General features: G+C 42.3%; 1 protein-coding gene across 3 annotated transcripts; it reads left to right on the top strand.

Annotated features, from left to right (window-relative positions):
- The first annotated feature begins 713 nt into the window (after positions 1–713).
- On the top strand, positions 714–16,915 carry tmem275 (transmembrane protein 275). 3 transcript variants are annotated; one of them, XM_033028790.1, is made up of 3 exons: positions 1,393–1,686; positions 2,970–3,077; positions 16,290–16,915. In XM_033028790.1, exon 3 carries the CDS (start codon positions 16,348–16,350, stop codon positions 16,900–16,902), a length of 555 nt encoding a protein of 184 aa, XP_032884681.1. In that variant the 5' UTR covers positions 1,393–1,686; positions 2,970–3,077; positions 16,290–16,347; the 3' UTR covers positions 16,903–16,915. The 3 variants fall into 3 exon arrangements, with proteins under 3 accessions (XP_032884683.1, XP_032884681.1, XP_032884682.1); XM_033028792.1 differs by lacking the exons at positions 1,393–1,686; positions 2,970–3,077 and adding an exon at positions 714–987; XM_033028791.1 differs by lacking the exon at positions 2,970–3,077.
- The last annotated feature ends 6,368 nt before the right edge of the window (positions 16,916–23,283 follow it).

Below are 23,283 nucleotides of genomic sequence, written 5' to 3'. Positions count from 1 at the left end.
TAATCGCTACTCTACTCACTCCGACCTGCGCGAGATAACCACTGATGAGGTGTTTGCACAGTAATCAACCAGAACCAGAACCAGAGAAAGGAAGCCGAATCCAGAATGAATCTGGAATATAGCCTGTGGTTCAGAGGTACGGATGGGCGGCGCAAAATTCGATTCAGGGATCCAGTAGGTGATGGTTCGAGTCTGAGGCAGGGTTTCGACCCGAAAGGTCACCCATTCCTTTTCTCCAGAGATGCTGCCTGACCCGTTGAGTTACTCCAGCATTTCATGGAATGACTGGTGAATGGCTTAAACAAAGGCACCTCCAGAGACCTCTACTGCAACTCATGAAATTATGAACAAAGTATCTGAATGGCAACATACTGCATATGATGGATTTATTTGTAAAGAAGTGAAAATACCGAAAACAGTGAACAGGTTAGGCAATGTCTATGGGGCACAGCTTCTGGGGGAAATAATGTTCTCTTGTGGTTGTGCTTCTATTAAACTAACATCTCTCTATAATCTATCCAGCAACCTGCACACATACACACACTGTCTCATACACTCGCACACTCACAGCTGGGGTTGTGTGTACTTGCTGGAGAGGGGAGAACAAAGGATTAAAACTGGACCGTTGCCAGATGCATAAGCAATAAATGGTACATGTTATCCATGCGACAGGGTGTAAGACATCAGGAACATTAATCTTGGCATTAGACATTCATTGCTGGGCGGGTACTGTGTGAAAGATTATAGATCACAAAAGAGCAATTTCCCGCGGATCGGACCAGTCACAAAACCAAACCCACAAGCTCATTCGGAATTCGCACAGGTAGCGATGTGATCAGATTTAACCCGCTCGGGGTTGGAGAAATCACCGCCGTGCTTCGATTCGCGGTGCTGGGTTTGCCACCGGATTGCTGCATAGGGGTTTGAAGAACTTTGCTCCCTCCCGGCCAGGGCGGAGAAGACGTGTCCACTACACATCATGTAAAGGTAATGATGTCGCTCTCTCTCTCTCTCTCTCCCACCAGAGCCCGAGCCGCTGCGGCCCGCACTCACTGGCGTGAATTCACCTCACGCCCACTATCAGCGCCAACACACAGCGAGAGAAGGGATGGCAGCTTCGCTGACGGCTCTGTGATGGGGATAAGGGTGAGCGTGTGCTTGTGGTGGGCGGTGGAGGGGGAGCAATGATGGAGAGAGATACGTAGCACCTTCTGGAGGGAGAGCACTTTCTGGGATCAGCAGGGATCGTGCTCTGTCTGTCCATCCTGGCAAGGCAGGAGATCCCTAGTTTTGCTGAATGAAGATTGATCGGAAGCGCCCTCGTTGGAGGAGGGGCTAGAGTTTGTACTGAACGCTTGATATTTTGGATTCGGTGCCTCTGTGAACATCCTGGGCTGTAATTACCAATGAACCCGTTAACTTAACGCTGGTTAACTTCTCGGCGCAGATGTAGCGTCTTCGTCTCAACCCACCGAAGCGGCTGTTAATCCGAGTCTTCTGCAATCTGACCGATCGGGTTATGTATTCCCCCCCCCCCCTCCCCATCCTATCCCCCGCCCCCGTGGTGTTCCTGGCGTTGTCAGTAAGGAATGAGCATGGGAACGGAAGTCCCGTTGTGTCAAAGGAGGAGTTGTGGTTTTGCGGGGTGTGAATCTCAGTGTCATGAGAAAGGATCGGCGATAAAAGGTGAGCGGGCACCCTATCCCCGGAGCAACACTGTGTCTAAACTGTACCTACCGATTGTCTTGCAGGCAACCCCAAGTGTTCCCTTCGTTTTTACTGTGTTCGGGGAAGCTACGCCGATTCAGCTGCATATCTTTTTTTCCCCTTATTGCAAATGTTCCGTTCAAATCGATACTTTGTTTCTGACGGCGAACCATATTCACAAGCCACAGATCCTGCAGCAGTCTGGCTTCCTCAGCTAGACCAAAGATCCTATAGCGGAGGATCTTTGAGCTAGACTACCTGGCTGGGTCTGCAGTGTGTCCCACTGAACACACGGAGACGAAAACAAACAGAGCAGGGCGACCCGTGGTGCTGTCTACCCAGTTCCAGGGGGTCGGGGTGGGGAGGGGTTATAACAGTGCGGTGTCTGTTTTGTGCTGCTCGGGGAATGGTTTCTGACAGCGGTTTGTTTCCCAGTGTGTTCGAGGCGCCGCAACCCCTCATCATTTGGATGGAAAGTAAAGATTCAGTAAACTGCAGCCCCGTTCATTGACGAATCTCAACCAGTGCGCCGTCTCACGGGGTCCTAGCTAGGAAGCTCTTTGCGAAGCTTTGTGGGATCTTTGGGCTTTCGGGAAAGACAGCGATTTGCTGCTTTCGTGTGAAGAACCGCAGGATTTTTCTGAAATATTGCAACAGCGGGCTATTACAGTGAACGTATTGTGCGCTGACCTAAACTCAGCTCGCTCAGTCTGTGAACGTCCTGTTCCTTTCACATGCAACCGCCCCCAGCTCTTCCCGGACCCACTTGCTTTATGCTGAACAGTTTTCATTGTTCCACATCTTATTTTTAAATATTTTGTTTCCCCCTTTTCCTCTTGAGCTTCCCCCTCTCCCCCGAGGCGTCCCTTCCTCGTCGTCCAGGTTTCTACATGCCCCCGTCCCAACCAGCCGACCTGGAGGCTCAATGAAATGCGATTAATATCTCTCGTTTCACATGTTACCCTTCCATATCTCCCGTTTCCCTCTCCCGTGACTTTCTGTCTGAAGGAGGGTCTTCCTTCTCTCCAGAGACGCTGCCTGACCCGCTGAGTTACTCCAGCATTTTTGTGTCCACCTTCGCTATTAATGCAGACAGAGAGGGTCCAAGGAAAGAGACAACGTATCTCTTATTTTTACACTTTAAATGCGGATTTATTGATCGTGCTCCATCGCCAGAAAATAACTTTGCTCCCATTGTCATGCGTGGTGATTGTTTCTCCTTCGCGGTATCTCCTACAACAACAATGTTATTCTTGTGACAGGACTCTTCTGAGATCGCCGCAAGTCGCAGAGACACACCACGCTTAACACGCACGTACGGTTACGCTCACGGGTCTGATCGATGGAGTGTTGTCATGTCTCAATAAATGGTAAGCAGGAAAAAAGAGCTGCCTGTGGGACCGAGCGGATTAGAGGGATGTGGTGAGTGTTATTGCTGCAAGTGGGCCAGGGAGGTTGGGGGGGTTGGATTGCAGCTCCAAGGAGTTCAGTCGCTCCTCCGCTACAGAGGATTACATTTCAAATGACACAAGGCTCAGTTAGTAAAATAGGTTTCTGAGATTAAAACGGGTTGAGCCCTCGACATCAAAGAAGATGTGAAATCACCACCTAGTCACGAGGGCGGCATAGGTAGAGCTGCTGCCTCAAACGCCAGGTACCCGGGTTCGATCCTATTCTCTGGTGCTGTGTGTGTGGAGTTTGCCCGTTCTCCCCGTGACCGCGTGGGTTTCCTCCGAGTGCTCTGGTTGTGGGTTAATTGGCCTCTGTAACTGCCCCTGGTGTTTCGGGACTGGGCGAGAAAGTAGCATGACATAGAACTAGTGTAAACGAGTGATCAATGGTCAGCCTGGACTCGATAGGTTGAAAGGGTAGGGAGGAACTGCAGATGCTGGTTTTCACCGAAGATAGACACAAAAATGCTGGAGTAACTTGGCGGGTCAGGCAACATTTCTGGAGAAAGGGGATAGGTAGTTTCGGATCGAGACCGGGATAAGATGCTGCCTGACCAGCTGAGTTACTCCAGCATTTTGTGTCTCTTTTCAGTGAGCTTAAAGGCCAGTTTCCACGCTGTATATCTAAACTGAACATCACTTATTACACATCAATTGGAAGAAGCGCATGATGACCCTGGATATGGGTGAGCTCGAATGGAAACGGCCGATCGTGAACTGTCTGAATCCACTGTCAATGGGGGGGAAAGTTCAAACCTTGGATCAGTAGAGGACGCGTTAAATTGATGGTGTGACAATATTTGTGTTTATTTACAACAAAGGCTGAGATCGGTGATCAGGAAGGGTTTGACTTAGGAGAGACACGAGGAACTGCAGATGCCGGTATCTTAAGCAAAACACAAAATGCTGGAGGAACTCAGCAAGCCGTGTCGCATCTGTGGAGGGGAGGGGGGGGGGGGGGGGGGTTAGACTGACTACGTGCTGGTTCGGGATGTTTCAGTCTGAAGTTAGACACAAAATGCTGGAGTAACTCAGCGCGACAAGCAGCATCTCTGGAGAGAAGGAATGGGTCAGTCTGAAGTCCCGTCCTTCACTGAAGCTGAGTAAAACGCAAATGTGTTGGAGTAACTCAGCGAGCCAGGCAGCATCCGTGGAGCAAATGTCTCAAAAATGCTGCCTGACCCGCTGAGTTACTCCAGCACTGTGTGTTTTGCCCTATATTATAAACTCATAGATTGTGCGTACATCTGTGAGAGTGAAGCTTGTTTGGAAGGAACCGATTATGATTAAGTTCCTGCCTCGAAACAATACTGAAAATACAGAAAGATTGGGCTGGGTGGCCGTCACTACCTCTAAGTCCACTGTACGGTTTTGAACGTGCAGCAGTTCGCCATTCTCTTAATCAACGCAGTCACGGGAACAACGTACAAACTCTGTGCAATCAGCACCTAAGACAGGATCGAACCCGGCTCTCTGTCGCGGTAAGGGCAGCAACTCTACCGCTGCGCCACTGTGCTGCCCACGGTCAGGTCTTAGATCAATTAAACTCACATTTTCTGGAGACTTGGCAAATGTTGAACGACAGATATGATGATAGAAAGTTAGTGCTGGAGATTGGATTGAAGAGGAGGAAGCCTTTACCCCAGTAGCAGGCAGTTCCATCATCCTGTACCAGGTTACCGCACTTCTTGTACACAGCATGTACCTTTTCAAGGATAGTTACAAAGTGCCGGAGCAACTCATGCGGGTCAGGCAGCATCGCTGAAGGGAAAAAAAGGATAGGTGACATTTCGAGTCGGGTCCTGACCGGAAACGTCACATATCCCTTCTCTCCAGAGATGCCGCCTACCTCGTTGAGTTACTCCAGCATTTTGTGTCTATCTTTGGTGTAAACGAGCATCTGCAGTTCTTGGTTTCTGCAAGTACTTTTTCAATGTGTTCGGAGTACCTGCTTCAACCATCCCTTTGGAAAGTGTTCATATCTCCAGCGCCCACTGGATGCTTTATTTCCCCCTTTCTCTGCTCCAGTCATTTTTCCAATTACTTGAAATTCATGAGTCCTGAATTTTCAGACTTAAGGAAAATAGATTATTTTATAAATCTATCAAAAAAACACACACAAAATACCACCAAGATTCTGTAAATCAGCACCTGTAGTTCCTTGTGACTGTACGTTGTTTTTACTTACTATATTTAGCCCCCTCGTGATTTACAGACCTCCATTCATGCTACCCTATGTTCCAATGAAAATAACTATACTATACCCAATTCTCTTCTCAAAATTGAGCTTTTTCCATCCTGGATCCCTCATAAATCTTAATAATCTCAAGTGCCAATAGAAACATAGAAACAGAAAATAAGTGCAGGAGTAGGCCATTCGGCTCTTCGAACCACATTCAATATGATCATGGTTGATCATCCAAAATCATTACTCCGTTCCTGCATTTTACCCATATCCCTTGACCATAAGAGCTAAATCTAACACTCTCTTGAAAACATCCAGTCAATTGGCCACCACTGCCTTCAGAGGCAGAGGATTCCACAGATTCACAACACCCTGGGTGAAATAGTTTTTCCTCATCTCAGTCCTAAATGGCCTACCTCTTATTCTTAAACTGTGACTCCTGGTTCTGGACTCCCCCAACATCGGGAACATTTTTCCTGCATCTACCCTGGCCAATCCTCTAAGAATTTTATATGTTTCTATAAGATCCCCCCTCATCCTTCTAAATTCCAGCGAATACAAGCCAAGTCGACCCATTCTTTCATCATATGTCAGTCCCGCCATCCCAGGAATTAACTTGGTGAACCTACGCTGCACTCCCTCAATAGCAATAATGTCCTTCCTCAAATTAGGAGACCAAACTTGCACACAATACTCCAGGTGCGGTCTCACCAGGGCCCTGTACAACTGCAATAGGACCTCCTTGCTCCTAAACTCAAATCCTCTTTTTGAAAGTCCAGATACACCACATCCACTGGCTCTCCCTTATCCATCCTACTTGTTACATCCTCAAAAAAATTCAAAAGATTAGTTAAGCATGATTTCCCCTTCATAAATCCATGCTGACTTTGACCGATCCCATCACTGTTTTCCAATTGCGCTGCTATAACATCTTTAATAATCAACTCCAGCAGCTTCCCCACTACCGATGTAAGGCTGACTGGTATATAATTCCACGTTTTCTCTCTCCCTCCTTTCTTAAAAAGTGGAGTTACATTGGCTATCCTTCAGTCTACAGGAACTGATCCAGAGTGGCGAGAACATTGAAAATTGATCACCAATGCATCCACGATTTCTAGGGCCACCTCCTTGAGTACTCTGGGATGCAGACCATCAGGCCCTGGGGATTTATCTGCCCTCAGTCCCAACAGTTTACCTAACACCATTTTTTGACTAATGTGGATTCCCTTCAGTTCCTCCCTCCCACTAGATCCTCGGTCCCCTTGTATTTCCGGGAGATTGTTTGTGTCTTCCTTAGTGAAGACAGAGCCAAAGTACTCATTTAACTGTTCTGCCATTTCCTTGTTTCCCATTAGGAAACAGGGGGGCGTGGGGAGGGAGGGGGGTATGGGGGAAGGGGGTATGGGGGAAGGGGGTGTGGGGGAGGGGGGTTGGTGGAGGGGGGTTGGTGGAGGGGGGTGTGGGGAAGGGGGGGGGGAAGGGGTGTGTGGGGGGAGGGGTCATGTGAGGATGGGGGGTGGTGGGGAAAGGGGGTCATGTGGGGAAGGGGGCGAACATAGCAGCCCCCACCCGAGAACACAGCAGCCCACTCCGGGGAAAACAGCAACCCGCAAACACAGGGGGGTGTGGGAAGGGGGGTGTGGTCACACCGCACCTTCAGCTTTCGGCCTCACGCACAGCTCCCGGTCCCACTACGACTTCACTCAGATGCTTCTGGTTCAACTTGCTCTCTGCCCACACGCAGTTCACACTCAGCCCCACCTCCAGGACTATATTCTCCATGGGTATCGGAAGGGGCATTAGCTTCATGGTGCCTGATAGGATAGAAGACCAATCTGCTGATCTCACGATTTTTTAAACATTCATACCTTTTTTTAATTATTTCACCACTCAGAAAAAACCCTGGGGCGGTTGGAGGAGAGGAGGACGGTGAGTAAGATGGCGAAAAAATTATAGCGATATAAGGTAGCGTTTTTTCTAAACTTTATTTACAACGTAGACAGGAAGTGGTCAAGATGAGACTTTTAGTAATAGTATAGATAGAAGATAGAATATAAAAGATGGCAACTTCCACATATTATTTATGAGCTTCTATGCTACCTCTTCTAGTTTCATTACTTCTCTCAATTGTAATTTGGATGTATCTACAAATCTAGCTGATTACCTCGTTTTGAGTCGTTAATGACCTAAATTAGGAAAGGCAGTGTTTCCAGCATGTGTTTCTTAGCACTATCAGCACATCCTCCCCAACGTCAGTAATCTCCTCCATACTCTCCCTATTTTATTTCCTATCTTTTTTTCAAATTTCACGCTTACTGCCAAACTTTATAATATGGAGTTGGGGTCAAGTTCTCACTCACAGCATCCAGCAAACTCTCCTTCCACAACACTTTCAATAAAATCCTGCACAAAAGGTTGGTCAATAGCTGCAGAACATGGAATCAGTGGTTGTATTGATGGAGAACCAGCTACCAGGTAGAAAGCAAAGTGTGGGAATAAATTCAGTCTAGTAGGTTGTGAAGGGTGGGATTAAAACATGGGATTAAGCTATGTACAATCTGTATCACCAATTTGGTTGAAAAGAACAAATACTGTATGATGCTTCCGCTGCTGAAGATCCTCAATCAAGTAAGATCATAGGAGGATGTAAAAATGTATTATGTTCACTGAGGGAATGGGTAAGAAACAGGTAGATGGAATATAATGTAGGATAATGTGAGGTCATGCATGTGACATAAAAGCAGAATATTTGTTTAATGGTTAGAGATTTGGCATTGTTGATTTATTGATCAAATCAACGAAGACCAACATACATATACAGTAGGTAATTAGGAGGAGAAGTCACCTGTGAACTTTTCTTGTGAGAGAAGATTTGATTACAAAAGGACAGAAGTCTGATTGCAATTATATCGGGCCACGAGAGGCTAAACCTGAAGTATTGTTTACAGTTTTTGTCTCCTTATCTAAAGAAGGATGCACTCCAGAGAAAGAGTGCTGCAAAGGTTCACTCAGCTGGTGAATTTATATGTGGACAGATTGAGTAGACCAGGAATGTATTGTGTAGAGTTTGGAGGAATGAACAAAGATCTTGCCAAAGTTTACAAGATTCTTGCCAGGTTGGATGGAGGGGGAAGGTTTGCCCTGGAACTAGAGGGCACAGTTTCAGAATAAAGAGAGGTAAATTAGGACTGAGTTGAGGAAAAATATATTCACTTGGAACATGGTGAATCCTTGCAATTCTCTACTGTGGAGGAGAGCAGAGGCTCAGTCACTGGGGTTATTCAAAAGCACGCGAGGGATTTGAGATATGGTGAACATCGTGGAAAATGCTGTGAAGGCCTGCTCCTGTTCCTATTTTTTTAATGTTCTTATAAGTTACAATCTGGGTGGAAATTTAAACTGGTGAAAAGACAAAGTAAAATATTTCTTTATTGAAAATATAATAAATAAGGGAATGAAGACAAAAGGATGACACACTGTAAACAGGAAGCTTCAGTGATGAGAGGAAAGTCAGGAATGAATTGCCTACCTATCTCGTGCAATGCAACTACATATATATAGCACTGTTAAACAGTGGGATATGCTTCCCAAAGTCCAGTTCAAGAAATAGAGAGCATTCCCTGGCTTTAACCAGAAAATAGACACCATTATAATTTTCCTTGCTGAAATTCAGAGGGAAAGTCATAGAACTGTAGAAATATAGGAGCAGGTGTAGGTTACTAGGCTGTTGTGTCTGCTTTGTCATTCAGTACAACTGTAGCTGATTCGCAATCTTTCCCCACACCCCTCGATGCATCTATCTATATATTAGGCCTCATGTAGAGAATTCTCTGTAGAGAATTCAACAGGTACACCAGTGAAGACATTTCTCCCTACTCTATCCCAGATATCTAACCTCGTATACTAAGACTATGACCCCTGAATCTATAGACACCAGCCAGGAAAACATCCTCACTCCATCAACCCTGTCATGGCCTCATGAAAGGAGTGTTATTTGTATTTTTCCCTCTAGCCTTATTTAAAGAGCAATACTATTCCAGTCACACTATTGTATACTGTGACACTGCATATTTTTGATATTAATGCGAGCATGGCTGCTGAAAGAATGTACTTTAATCAGTTTAATTACTGATGATGATATAACCGAATGCAGTGACCCAGTTGACCGTAGTAGTTATAAATCAATGTGGCTGTTTTGTTTTGGTTCAGCACAGTATTTTTTACCAACTCTTCGGCAATGATATAACATTGCATTTTGTAATAAGAAACATGTCACAATCAATATAATCCTGTGTAAATATTGTTCTACACTGTTCCTGAGGCTCAATGCCATTGTAATGGTTTGAGTTTTTCCCAAGTAAAAAAAGGGAAACATTTTAATGTTAATTTGTATAAGTTTAAATTCCATGCCAACCTTCCCTGAGGCCTGTCTGAGTGAAGTCAATAGTTTTGCACTAAATTATAGGCATTGTGGACTTAAAGCAAGACTACAAGTAATGTGTTTACTGGTGCAAGGTATTGACTTGATGCTGGTAGAGTTGTTGAGTTCCTCCATCTTGCAGCATCTACAGTCTCTTGTTTTTTAAGTTTTGTGTTAAATGCTAAAGTGTGGTGTTTATCTTATTTGTGTGCTGCATGGTAACTCGAATTTCACTGCACCAATTGGTGTGTGCGGCAATAAAAGTCCTTTGTCCTCCAGCTCATTTTACCCCGTGTTTACAACTAATCCACCAACCTTGACTACCTTTATGTCTAGGAAGGGCAGTGCCTCAGCTCACTAAACATTGATCGAAGATTTCTTTATTTCATCCATATGATTGATGCTTGAATCTTTATCTTCAAATTGAAACATGAATTATTTCCAATCCATTCAAATTAAGTTTGATTGTGAGTTGTGAAGTGTTTTTAGCTGTTTACTTTATTTTCTGATATTGATTCATCTTTCTGCTAACGTGGGAATACTGATCGTAAAATTCCACCTCTCAAGCAAACATTGTTTTGCTTATATAAACCATTCCTGGCAATGCCGATCAATTCTCTCACAGTAGAACATTAGATCTTTGAAACCAATAAGCCCACATTGCCCCTGCCTCAAATCAAAAATTCTAAACATCCAAGGGAACATTTTGATATTCTTTGAACACGTCCACTCATCTTTGTGCCCCTACAGACTCTTTAATAAAGCCTGCTCACTGTCTGTCAATAACAACTGTACATGCTGAAAGCAACAAGCAATTAAGGTCAATCAGCATCCAACAACTCAACATGTTAGCAATTAGGCCACAAGCCAGTAATGTCTTTAGCAGAAGTACTAGAATTTTAAAGTAGAGTTTGAAGGATTATTTAGATAAAAGTTAAATAATACTCTGAGAACACTGAGGTAAAAAACAACGAAGCAAGATTTAATGTGCATTTTGTTTTATTTAGAGGCTTCCCCAATACTAATGAGGAGCCTCAATAATATGCCAAAAGAGCTTGAATGCACTTAAAGATGAACAAGACACTTACAATGTCACTGGGGTACAGTTGAAGCTTGCCCAGTGCATGCTTCATTTAGTTTATGCAATTTGCAAAATGTCCTAAAACAAGCACAGTCTTCTCATATGTAAGTTAATCCAAGGCTAATTTCAGACGATGATTATATCATGACAAGGAGGACCAATATGGTGATGTCCATGTGTGAAGTTGGCACACAATGCATCTGTGCAATGCGCACAAAAAGCAGGCAAAATTCGTATGTTATCATTTCCAGTACATCCATATGCTGAATGAGTCCATGTCATAGGTGAGGATTTCAAATGAGCCCCTCCATATACGTTGATGTTTGTGATGTTGATGAATCTCACATTGACTTGAATTATTTGGTAATGCCTAGTACTTTTGTGTTCTGTGGCACAAAATGGTGACTCGCTTCATAATTCATGGTCCCATCTCTTCTTCAGAATAATAGTGGAACATTTAGAAACATAGAAAATAGGTGCAGGAGTAGGCCGTTCGGCCCTTCGAGCCTGCACCGCCATTCAATATGATCATGGCTGATCAACCAACTCAGTATCCTGTACCTGTCTTCTCTCCATACCCCCTGATCCCTTTAGCCACAAGGGCCACATCTAACTCCCTCTTAAATATAGCCAATGAACTGGCCTCAACTACATTCTGTGGCAGAAAATTCCAGAGATTCACCACTCTCTGTGTGAAAAATGTTTTTCTCATCTCAGTCCTAAAAGATTTCCCCTTTATCCTTAAACTGTGACCCTTTGTTCTGGACTTCCCCAACATCGGGAACAATCTTCCTGCATCTAGCCTGTCCAACCCTTTAAGAATTTTGTAAGTAAGATGTAAGTTTATCCTGGTTTTATAGTAAGACAGATAAATAGGATGCCAGATCATCCCAGGTGCCATGCTCTTCTGGTACATCTAACAGCAGACTCAAACAAGAGAATCCTTGAGGATGTCAACTGTCTGCTCTTGTAGGTAGAGTAGAGGAGGTTAACGGGGGAAACAGAAGATAATTTTAATGAAAAGGAGGAGCAATGCAGAAAGCCATGCAACAATACCTCCAATGGCAACACAAGATATGGATGTTGATAGATTGCAAAAGGTCAAATAACAGAGCTTTGGTTTAAGTTAAAAATGGCATACCAGTGATGAATCTTCCTTCAGTTCCATGGTGATGTGTCAGCCTAGATTACGTGCTCATGTATCAAGATGCGACAAACAAACACACTGACTCAGAGGAGAGCGTGCTGCCTGATGGTGCAAAGACAGCTCACACATAAAAATATTTAGGATGGAACAAAAATTATGCTGCCTTTTTAGAAAGTCTGAAATATTTTTAAGCCAAGTTATGCAGAGGCAAATAAGGTCTGTAGCTGTTATTGTGTAATAGCAGAAAAAAAATGGAAGGTACTTTATGTTTATTATTGTCGGATGTACAGTGTATTCAGAAAGTATTCAGGCCCCTTCACTTTTTCCACATTTTGTTACGTTACAACCTTATTTTAAAATTGATTAAATTCTTTTTTGTATCATCAATCTACACACAATACCCCAGAATGAAGAAGCGAAAACAGGTTTTTAGAAATGTTTGCAAAGTAATTAAAAATAAATAACTGAAATATCACATTTACATAAGTATTCAGACCCTTTGCTACATCACTCAAAATAGAGCTTGTGCTCGGACACCGAGAATGTGTGCACATCCCCAGCGGAGGACCTCCCTCCAGCCTCGCTAGCCAGCGCGCTGGTGGTGTTGTTTTTAGACGACGAGCTGGGGGTGATGTTGCCCGTCTCGAATCGTGCATAGAAGGAGTTCAGGTCATCAGCTAGGGAGGTGCCGGCACTTCCGGTTGAGGGGGGGCTGCACCGGCAGTTATAGTCCATAGCCCCTGCCAAAGGCATCTGATGTCCTGCTGCTCCATCTGCGACTCAATCCTGTCCCTGTATCTCCTTTTTGCGCCCTTCGCCACCCACTGACTAAAGAAATTCCTCCTCATCAAAATGTTAGATTAAAACCTCTCCTTGATGGACTTGATGGGCCAAGTTTCTGCTTTCTATTTCAAAAGGGAATATGGAATATATGGAAAATATGGAATGAAAAATAAATAAATCATATCAGTACAAGTTCTGCAACTGGATTCCATGACAGAATAACTCATTTTGCTGCTTAAGATGTGAACATGGCTATTTGAAATTACCATAATTTCTTATTTGCTCACATAATGTATACACACACCTCTTCAATCTCATCTACTGTATTTGGTATTTTCTTCTACATCAGTGAGACCAAGGTAGACTGGATAATTACTTTGCAGGGCACACTGTCTGACAAGGCCAACAGGAGTTCCCATTTACTAGCCACTTCAATCCCCCCCCCCCCCCCCCCATCATTCTTTCCACTCCTATCCACCCCTGTCACCCTATTCCTTCCACCTTCTGAATCTATTCATCTCCACCAGTCTCTACTTTGGATCCCCCATTTTAGCCCCACTCCCCACGCTCTCCCATTCCATTCTTCTCACTATCCCTCCTCCTCTGGTTCCACATTTCAGTTCCCCTCTTCCTGCCTTATCAGATTCCACCAGTGTGCATCTTTTTGTCTTCACCTCCAGCTTTGGTTACTATCTAATACTTCTCTCCTCCACTTGACTCATCTACTAATCAACCCCTCGTTACCTGGACCCACCTGTTACTTCTAGCTCTTGTCCCTTACCATTCCCCTCACCTCTTTCTACCAACTCTCCCCTCTATTCCTTTAGTCTGAAGAAGGTACATAACTTGAATCATTGTCTGTCCATTTCCCTCCACAGATGCCTGAGCTGCTGAGTTCCTCCAGCAAATGTTTTTTTTTGCTCAGGATTTCAGCATCTGTGGTCATGTTAGGATTATGATTTAGAGGCAAACTTGGACATAGTGTGAGATTTTGGATCTATTTGATGTCTTGATGACTAATGACAACATGCAACCCAAGAGACATTTGTGTTAGTTGATGTTATGGAACATCTTGGGTGTCCTCCCTTGTTCGAATCTTTGTTATATGGTGTTGCTCACCATTTTCTTTTCAATATCAATGAGTTATCATAAACCACAGGTGCAGCATGGTCGCGCAGCGGTAGAGTTGCTCCCTTGCAGGGCCAGAGACCCGGGTTCGTTCCTGACTAAGGGTGCTGTCTGTATGGTGTTTGTACATTCTCCCGGTGACCTGCATGGGTTTTCTCCGGGATCTCCGGTCTCCCCCCACAATCCAAAGACACACATGTTTGTGGGTTAATTGGTTTTGTATAATTGTAAATTGTAAATTATCCCTAGTGTGTGTAGATATCGATAGTGTGCGTGATTCACTAGTTGGTGTAGACTCGGTGGGCCAAAGGGCCTGTTTCCGTGTTGTATCTCTAAACTAAACTAAACACAGAAAGAGCGGACACTAAAAAGAAAGAGGGAATGAAAGAAGAAATGAGGACAGATAATAGAGAAAAATACCTATGTTAAAAAGATAATCAGAAATAGGATAGAATAATAAACAAAGGATAGGTTATGAGTGTTTTCAAAGCAGTTGAAAACCATTCAGCTCTGATTTCTGCCATTCCCTTCACCCTGAATTTCACCTCCATTGACTCTTCTTCTTCTTCTTCTTGCGTATGGCGTGCACAGCCTGAAGTTGTAAGACAACTTGTTCTGTTCGATCTTCTGTTTGTGCACGCCAGGTTGTTTGCATTTGTTGAAACAGGGTGGACCACGTGAAGGTTGCAATTTCCCACCCCCCATTGACTCTCTGCATTCACTACAAGAATTTAACAATGGGAAAGGGCCCTTAGATTTTGGATTTGTCAGACTGAACAATAAACCAACTTGTAATTGGACTCCAGCCAAATAGACCTGTTGAACAAACCATCAATATAACAGGAATTATAATTTTAATATTGATGTTCTGTCATAAATACCATTGCACATTTAGAAAATAACATATCCATTCTAGTTTCGGAAAATATATAACCTTCTGAACAAAAGAGCATCATTTGTTTGCAATTTCCCAGTTTTTACCTCCTGCATACCTATTGAAATTATGATGTATAGCTTCAGTGGAGACAACTTTATTATCCTAGTTCCATTTATGGATTATGCTGAACTGATTGAACATTAACAGTTCATGTGCTGTGAAAATAACGGTGCCTTTTGCTACAGTGATATCATATTTCTAGCTGACAGGAATCACAGCAATGTATAAAAAACATGGAGGAAGAAAAAATTGCAGATGCAATTTCAGAGTGTCAGGCAGCATCTGTGGAGGGAATGGACAGACAATGGTTCAGGACAGGACCCCTCTTCACACTCTTCAGCAATCTAAATCAGGGTCCCGACCCGAAACAGTCGATCCATTCTCTCCACAGATCCACATTGGCCTCTGTCACTCCCTCTTTTCGCTCTGATTTTTCCCAATTCTATTGAAGAGTCACCAATGTGAATCATTATGGTATCTTTCAGCTGTTCCAAATTGTAATGAATTATGTGAAAATAACATGATCATTAAAACATGGCAAGCAGATATATAACGAGAAATTTGTTGATACTTCTATTTAGGAGTTACAAACTGAGTGGCGAAGTAGCCAATTGGCCCATTTAAATAAGCAAATTATTCTGGATTTTGTACTTTAATAGGGACAGCAGTTCACTTAATACATTGAGATGTTACTTTGATCTTTGCTTGCCATGTGTATATGGTGACCAGGGTGTTGGAGGTCAGATTCAGCAACTAGGTCCCTCGCCTCCACCTCTTTAAAGGTCTGTTTAAGTAAGGGAACATAATGAACGATTTTTTTTTTGTTGCTATGTTTTTTTGTCTTCAACTATTGCCAGGACTGAGCAACCATCATGGTGCCCAGGCAGAAGTTAGAGTATCATTTGAGCTGTTTTCCCTATTTGAACTCGCCTGTCCAGATAACAATCACAATCATTGATTTATGACTATCATATAAGAAGTAGGCATTATTACACATTCAATGTGCCATAAATGCCTTACAAAATGTGAACAAATAAAATGTAGCTTCATCTTATTTGGTGCCATGAAGCAACGTGTATTAATGATGAAAAATGAAATTTAAGATTTGTTAACTCAAATGCAACTTAACTGATTTTTAAAATCTACAGTTCTGCGTGTACTGCCTACCTTTATTATCCTTTTTTAAATGTTTTTATGAATCTGCCATTTCTTTACATAAGAGTATATTATGGTTATTAATTTATTTATCAGTTATTTCCCTGCTATTTGTTTATTTATATACCCTTCCTCCTCAATGGCATCAGTTTTATTTTAGCAATTTTTATTTATAGTATTCTTAATATACGGTTAACATCATGTAACCTCTGTATGATGATTGTCAATTAAACCGTTCGTCATGAAATCTATAAGCATCTGTTAATTAGCTAATGCATATGCTTTCTGTTTTCAGTGAAGGTAATTCATTGCTGCACTTGACTGAGTTGACATCCTCCTGATCAAAAAAAAAGATGATGTTTACTGACAAAAACAGCACTACAGTCCCTCAGAAGCCTGGCCAGAAGAAGACAAGGCCGCAGGGTCTACCGTCTCCCGCTCTGTGTTGTGCCTGTGGCCTCTGCATCATGTTGGCAGGGATCAACATTACTCTTGTGGGGGCCTTCGCCTTCGGCACCTTCTTGCCAGTGAACAATCCCCCCATTATCATCGGGCCTATTCTGCTGGTGGTTGCTTTCACCTTTTTTGCGGCCTGCTGTATCTGCAGTCGGAGACCTCCCGCTCATGGTCAGAGGAAGTCCAAGCCTGGTTCCAATATTGGCATCATCAAGCCTGGTCACGGTACGTTCGAGATTGAGACGAGTGAGCATACGGTGCAAGATACAACTGCAGTCCAGCTCAGTCCGACAAACTCACCGGTGTCTTCTAAGAAATCTACCCCAGTCCATGAAAACTCAAAGACATGTAAACTCTTTACTATGGATGGCAACAATCCTGGAGCCAAGTATACACCTGGAACTGAGGCAATACAACTGAACCTACCCCAGGACTTGGATTCATCCTCATAGAACTGGATTGAGCTTTGATCTCTTAAACCTTTCACCAGCAAGAATCAGTTTTTAAATTTGAATAACTATGTCCAGACCATGATAATCTTTCTCTCCATTCGAACTTCACTTTAAATCTTTGGTTTAGTTCAGCAGAGAAATTTCAATGTTTCCTGCCATCTTATTGAGCAAGCTCAGATGCAATTCAGTGAGATTTTCATGAAGAGTAACAGTGAAATTTGAAAACGAATACAAAAGCATCATCTGATTATCACTTCATGTTGCAGGTCTGACGCAAATATCTGCACAAATTACAAGTACCTAATTTGATTATTTGAGGAATGGATGGATATTTAACCTTGTTTGCCAAAAATACTTTTTCCATAAGATGTGTATTCTATACCTGACCCCCCACTCAAAATAATTTGGGAGCAAAGAACAAGTAATGTCTATTTTAATTCAGATTTAACTGATTTAATAAAATATTGTTGGTAGATTAACTTTATTAGCAAATTTTGGGGAAAACAAGTTTTTCCACGTATGCTTTGATGCTCATTTTGAAATTCCTTCATTGGCAAATGCTCTATTGTTGCTGAAGTGATTAAACAGCTGGACTGAGTTAACAGATGAGAAGAGAAATAGAGCACAGTGTAACATTAAGCATGCTTTCTGCCTTTTTGAATCGGCTCTTGGTAATGGAAGTAATTGGGATATTTTAATGGGATCTTGAGGGAGTGAAACTCTCCTGAACACTCAGATGTCCAGATGAGTATTGTGAGGTTCAAAAGAAAAATGTTTATAATATATTTGGAAAGGGATAGAGAAAGTATTAAGCATCTGCAAATGCCAATCATAGTATATATTATGTATTTAAGGATTGAATGGGTGCGGTTTTATGGAAGTGCAGGGAAATTTTGTTTCATTTAATTAGACAATTTTTCCATTCTGCCATTGTGTAAGACATATCAGTTGTAATTGTTAACAGAAAGATGATTCCAAATAAATGTTTTCTTGTCTCTGTCAAGCACAAATGGACAACTTTTTTTGTGTAAAAGTGCTATATGTCTATGTTGGAACACTATTAATTGAATTTTTGACAATGTTATGTTTAACAATATTACGTAGAAAATATTTGTTTTAATTGGATAAAGCTGAGGCTGCCCATACCATGAATTCACCTCAACTAAGACAGGAAAGCATTTGATGATAGAAACAAGGAACTGTGGATGTGATTTACAAACAAGAGTGACGCAAAATACTAAAGTAACTCAGCAAGTCAAGCAACATCCCTGGAGAACATGGATAGGTGATGTTTTGTATCAGGACCCTTCTTCGGTTTGAAGAAGGATCCCGACCCAAAACGTCATTGTAAACATGCACCAGAGACCGTGTATGATTTAAACACATAGTTAATCAGCACTAAAACTTAACAGCATTGAGGACAACAGGTTGCCAGTGCATCCTAGCTGCTCAGACTGGCAGTGCCGGGAATGAGTGTTAGTATAAGTGTTATAGTGGGGTGGAGTTAGTGATGCTGGCTTATGTGTGATTGGTTCACATGCATTATCAATCTACATTCTTCCCCCTTAGGATTAAGTGTGGAAAGGGCACCCATGCCATGGAGTTAAACATACTCGCCATATCTGTCTGGTGGTCTGCTAACACGGCCCGAGCGCCTGCGGACCCAACCCTCCCCTCCCTCTCCTGTCTCCTCCCCACCCTCTACAGTCACCTATCCAAACATTTGATGGTGGTACGTTAGCTTTTGGCTCATGTAGTAAGAATCAGAGTTTCAAAACCTTGATATCTTGGAGGCATGTTTGATGAACCTGGGCAACCTAAATTGCGTACAGCTGTGAGAGAGTATTTATACAGTGAGCAAAGAATGGATTTAGGAAGGAGAAAATAATTTGCTGTTTTGTTTTATTGATATCGAACACAATGCAGGGTGTGGCAGGATAAACACACAAATAATTAAATTACCAAATGACCTGTGGCACAGAACACCACAGCACGGGACAATGCAGGTCAATGAGCAGTGATTATTTAGGCTTTTAACAACTCAAATATATTGGAGATTGGTAAAACTAAAGTGAAGAACAAACTCCACTGGTTTAAAATTATGATAAAGGGAGCGTTAATGTTCACTTTGAAACCTCTTTATTGCCTTGCATTTTTTAATAAATATTCTGTCATTAATGAAACAATCTAATCACTCTTAATTTTAATTCACCAGATATGTTGAGAGGATTGGTCTGTCTCCTAAATTCGGAAGGAACAAATAAAAAATTAGCATCATATGTCATATGTGACAGAGGCATCCAAGGCTTCAGAGTTCCTCTTCTATCTTATTGGCTCCATAACGATTCCTCAATGCAACTGGACTGTCCATTCATTAATCTCTCGGTAGGGTCAGCATTAAATTTCCTTCGATTGAAATACCTCAAAATGCAATGGAAGCATTGAACTTGTTAGAAGTTACCAATAGAGGCAACTCCATGTCGAATGGTTTATTTACACTTTGAAGTATTCCAGTCCCAAATTTAACTGCCACATGCTACATTGAAGGTGCAAAACACAAAGTGCTGGAGGAAACCAGCAGGCCAGGCAGCATCTGTGGAGGGAATTGGATATCCGAGTTTCCCCAGCGGTTTTCAGCATCTGCAGTTTCTTGTGACTGAATTAAATATTAAGTATGCAAGTTAATATGCAAGTTGTAATTGGTATCGAGTCCACAGCTAGAGTTCCAAGGTGTATCGTCCAACCATGACACCTTAGCCATAAAGATGCATCTCTGCATTTCCAGCTATCTTATATGTTTGGGTGCAAGTCTCACCTGCAATTGTTACACTCTCCTATCCTCGTATATTTTACTAGCACGAAGAACAACAAAGTGTTCACTCTGAATTACTATTCCAAACTGTGTAGTATACATTACGAAATACCTAAAAACAAGGAACTGCAGATGCTGGTTTACCAAAAAAGACACAACGTGCTGGTGTAACTCAGCGGGTCAGGTAGTATCCTAGAGATCATGGATAGGTAACGTTTCGGTCGGGTACCTTCTTCAGAGTCTGAAGTACGCCGACGTCTATTTCTCTCCACAGATGCTGCCTGACCCGCTGAGTTACTCCAACACTCTGTGTCTTTAAAAAAAAAAAATACCTACTCAGTTTTGGTGTCTCACAGTCAGGATAACTTGATTGTTCAATAAAGAATCCCAAAACATACTGGGTAGAAGTTATGTGGGTTTCCACAAATAAATCCTAAATCCATTCACATGCAGCTTACGAACGCTCCACTTATGGACAGCCCGTGTGCACGAACGAGCGTTTTTTGATGCCGGCTGGGGGGATTTGCCGGCGGCTGCGGGCTCCTTCTGCCGTGTGAATACTCCGGTTTCGTGGCTATATGTCATTGCATCTTGCAGAGAAATCTAAATGGTTAAACGCCCTGGGTTCATCTACACCTTGCCATTGGCTTGCCTGTGTTCGTCATCCCCGTGAACGATTGAAATAAATAAATTGCCTGCTGACTGTTAACTTGCACAATTCCAATTGCAGGTTAATGTATGGTCGACGTTTCCGATCGAAACCTCTGCATCAGGACTGACGCTTTACCAGCTGAGTTCTTCCAGCGGTTTGCTTTTTGCTCCAGATTCCAGCAGCTGCAATCTCCAGTGCAGCCTGAAGAGAACATGATACACATCTCACAGAGTCCACTGTAGGCAGCTAAAGAGACGTTCGCATAATGATAGCATCAAATAATGACACGAAAGGGAAATTATACAGTGTCAACATGATATATAACAATAGATCAGAAAGGAAAGTTATTATTACAAAAAGTCGCTTTGCACGAGTAATTAAAAAAAACACCTTGTGAAAGTAATTGGAGATGCTTTGCCACAGAATAAACCACATATCGGTTGGAAATAAAGATGGGGAGAGATGTCTGCGGTGTAACTATAGGTCATTTGGTGCAGTCACAAGACCTGGGTCTGAAGAAGTGTCTTGACCCGAAACGTTACCTCTCCATGTTCTCCAGAAATGCTGCCCAGCCCGCCTAATTACTCCAGCACTTTGTGTCTTTTTTGGGGGGTAAACCAGCACCTGCAGTTCTTTGTTTCTTCTACCTTTCTGAAGACCTACTCCATCGGTAGTTAGTACATTTCAATGTTGAGGAAATCTGAACTCGGGGTTCAAGTCGCCGAACACCCAAGAAGTCACCCGGGAATGTGGTTTTAAAGGAAGTCCCAAACACCCAGTGGAAGAAACCACGGCCACATATTCTGGGTGCCCACCGAGTAAACTACAGCATTTTATATCTTTCTTTGGTATAAACCAGCATCTGCAGTTCCTTTTTATTACACAATAACATAAGTTATTCATAAAATGCACGTTCTACGAGACAGTGGAATAAAAAGACTGTCCAAAGAAACAATGCATAAGTGCAAAACATACTTCAAAAATAAGTCTTCAATAGCTATTTCCAGAATGTAACTCACCAGTTCAAAACTTCAGCATTTTAAAGTTACTCTCTCCACCAAGAATAGGCTCAATCTGGCTCTCTATTTCTGCCCAGCATTCCTATCCCTAATTTGGTCTGTCTCGCTGCCCATTGAAAGTGGTGATCGCTCTTGCTCTCAGTTCAAACATGATGCCTTTCCACCAACCAAGCTGGCATTCTCTTTCCATTCCCTCACATCTCTCCCTGCCACTGGGAAAGTTGGCATTCTTCCTTCACCCACCTCTGCTCATCTGGAATTTAAACATTCCAATTGAAACGGGCTGAGGCATGAATGTCTGATCTTCTCGTACCAACATTGTTTATTTGCCAATGTGAAAATTACCCCCAATCTGTGCAAAACCTTTTCAGAAAGATAAGAAATATGGTTTGTTAAATTTGTTCAGCGTGACAGGAAAGTTGGTAATATCTAGTGCTTCAAATTCACTGAGGCAATTTTAACTGTTATCACTGGTGAAAAACAAGTGACAGTGAATTGACAGGACATTTAACTTCAAGGGGAAACACAAGTGGAGTCAACCTTCAATGCCCGTTCACTCCTACTTATTTATAACCCAGTGATAAAACTTAAAATTACCTTCACTGTCTCTGTTTTGTAAAACTGAGGGATTTAATTATATCCCGACATTATCCATTAACTGTGACGGAAAGTTGAGGCATTAATGTTTTTGTATGACAGCCTTGTAGCATTTAATCACTCCACTGGAAGAATTATTCACCTACTTGACATGGTGTTAGTATAGGCTGTGGTAATCACTCTGTTTGACTCTGACATTTTCTCTTTGATATTACACTTCAAGTACATTTTATGAGAAAAGTCCGAAGCAAATTTATTCAAGTTGCCTTTCATGTGCCAGTGATTCATCAGAAGATTAATTAATATGTAAGAGGATTTCATGGAAATATTTTGGGTTTAACTTCACTATGGAAGCATTTAATGTGTCATATTCAGGGAAGTCTTCAAGAGAAATAATATTTCTGGAATTAAGAAGAAGTGCGTGATTACACCTGAGGTACATTTATATGATGCAATTGCTTAGTATTTTGTTTGTTTTTCCCTGTTGGGACTGGTTTCTAAAGGTTCCACATATGGGCAGGTAATAAAGATTTTTTGTTTTTGGATGATATTATGCAATGTCTAAGAATGTTTTCTTATCAGCAGAAGCAAATTTTATTAACAATCCGGACAGATTGAATATCATAGTCTTGTAACTATTTGTCAGGCATAGAACTCCATTTTGGCCTTGGTGGGCATAAAGCAATAATCCTAGACAATCACATTTACTCTACCAACAGTTCTCTTGACTCCTGTGTTAATTCTAAACTGTCAGACTGTTCATCTAACATCCAGAGCTGGGTATGTTTTTTTTTCTTCTGACTTAACAATGGGAGGACCTGTATAAGGTCTTCCCCATCATTAGTTATTGACTCCATCCACTCCCAATCAAATATCAGAATCTGAATTGTGTGTTTGCAACTTTGGCTTTGCATGTTATCCCAGAATTTAGTTTAGACCTTGTATCTAACCTGTGCCATCTAGATTCTTATTGCCACCTTCGGAACTTTGTCCATCTGGTGGAGTCTCGACTCATCCCGCGACTGAAATTATCATTTCAAGTCATCCTGTACAATTTATATATCTCTCTTGAAGGCTACAGTTTATCACCTACTGCTGACTCCAAAAAGACATAGATCATTGGTGCATTCTCCTGAGTGCTATACACAATGTGACTGCGAAATGACTGTGACATCAATATACCATCAAATTTAGTCATATCGAGTTCATTGTCATGTGCACAAGTACAGGTGTAATGAAAATCTCGCTTGCAGCAACATCACAGTCACATAGACTCAGGCAACACATAAAAACATAAACTG

The sequence above is a fragment of the Amblyraja radiata genome, chromosome 10 (assembly GCF_010909765.2).
Source record: "Amblyraja radiata isolate CabotCenter1 chromosome 10, sAmbRad1.1.pri, whole genome shotgun sequence".
Taxonomy (NCBI): Eukaryota; Metazoa; Chordata; class Chondrichthyes; order Rajiformes; family Rajidae; genus Amblyraja; species Amblyraja radiata.
The sequence above is the reverse complement of the archived record's forward strand: the minus strand, read 5'-3'. Positions and strand labels throughout refer to the sequence as shown.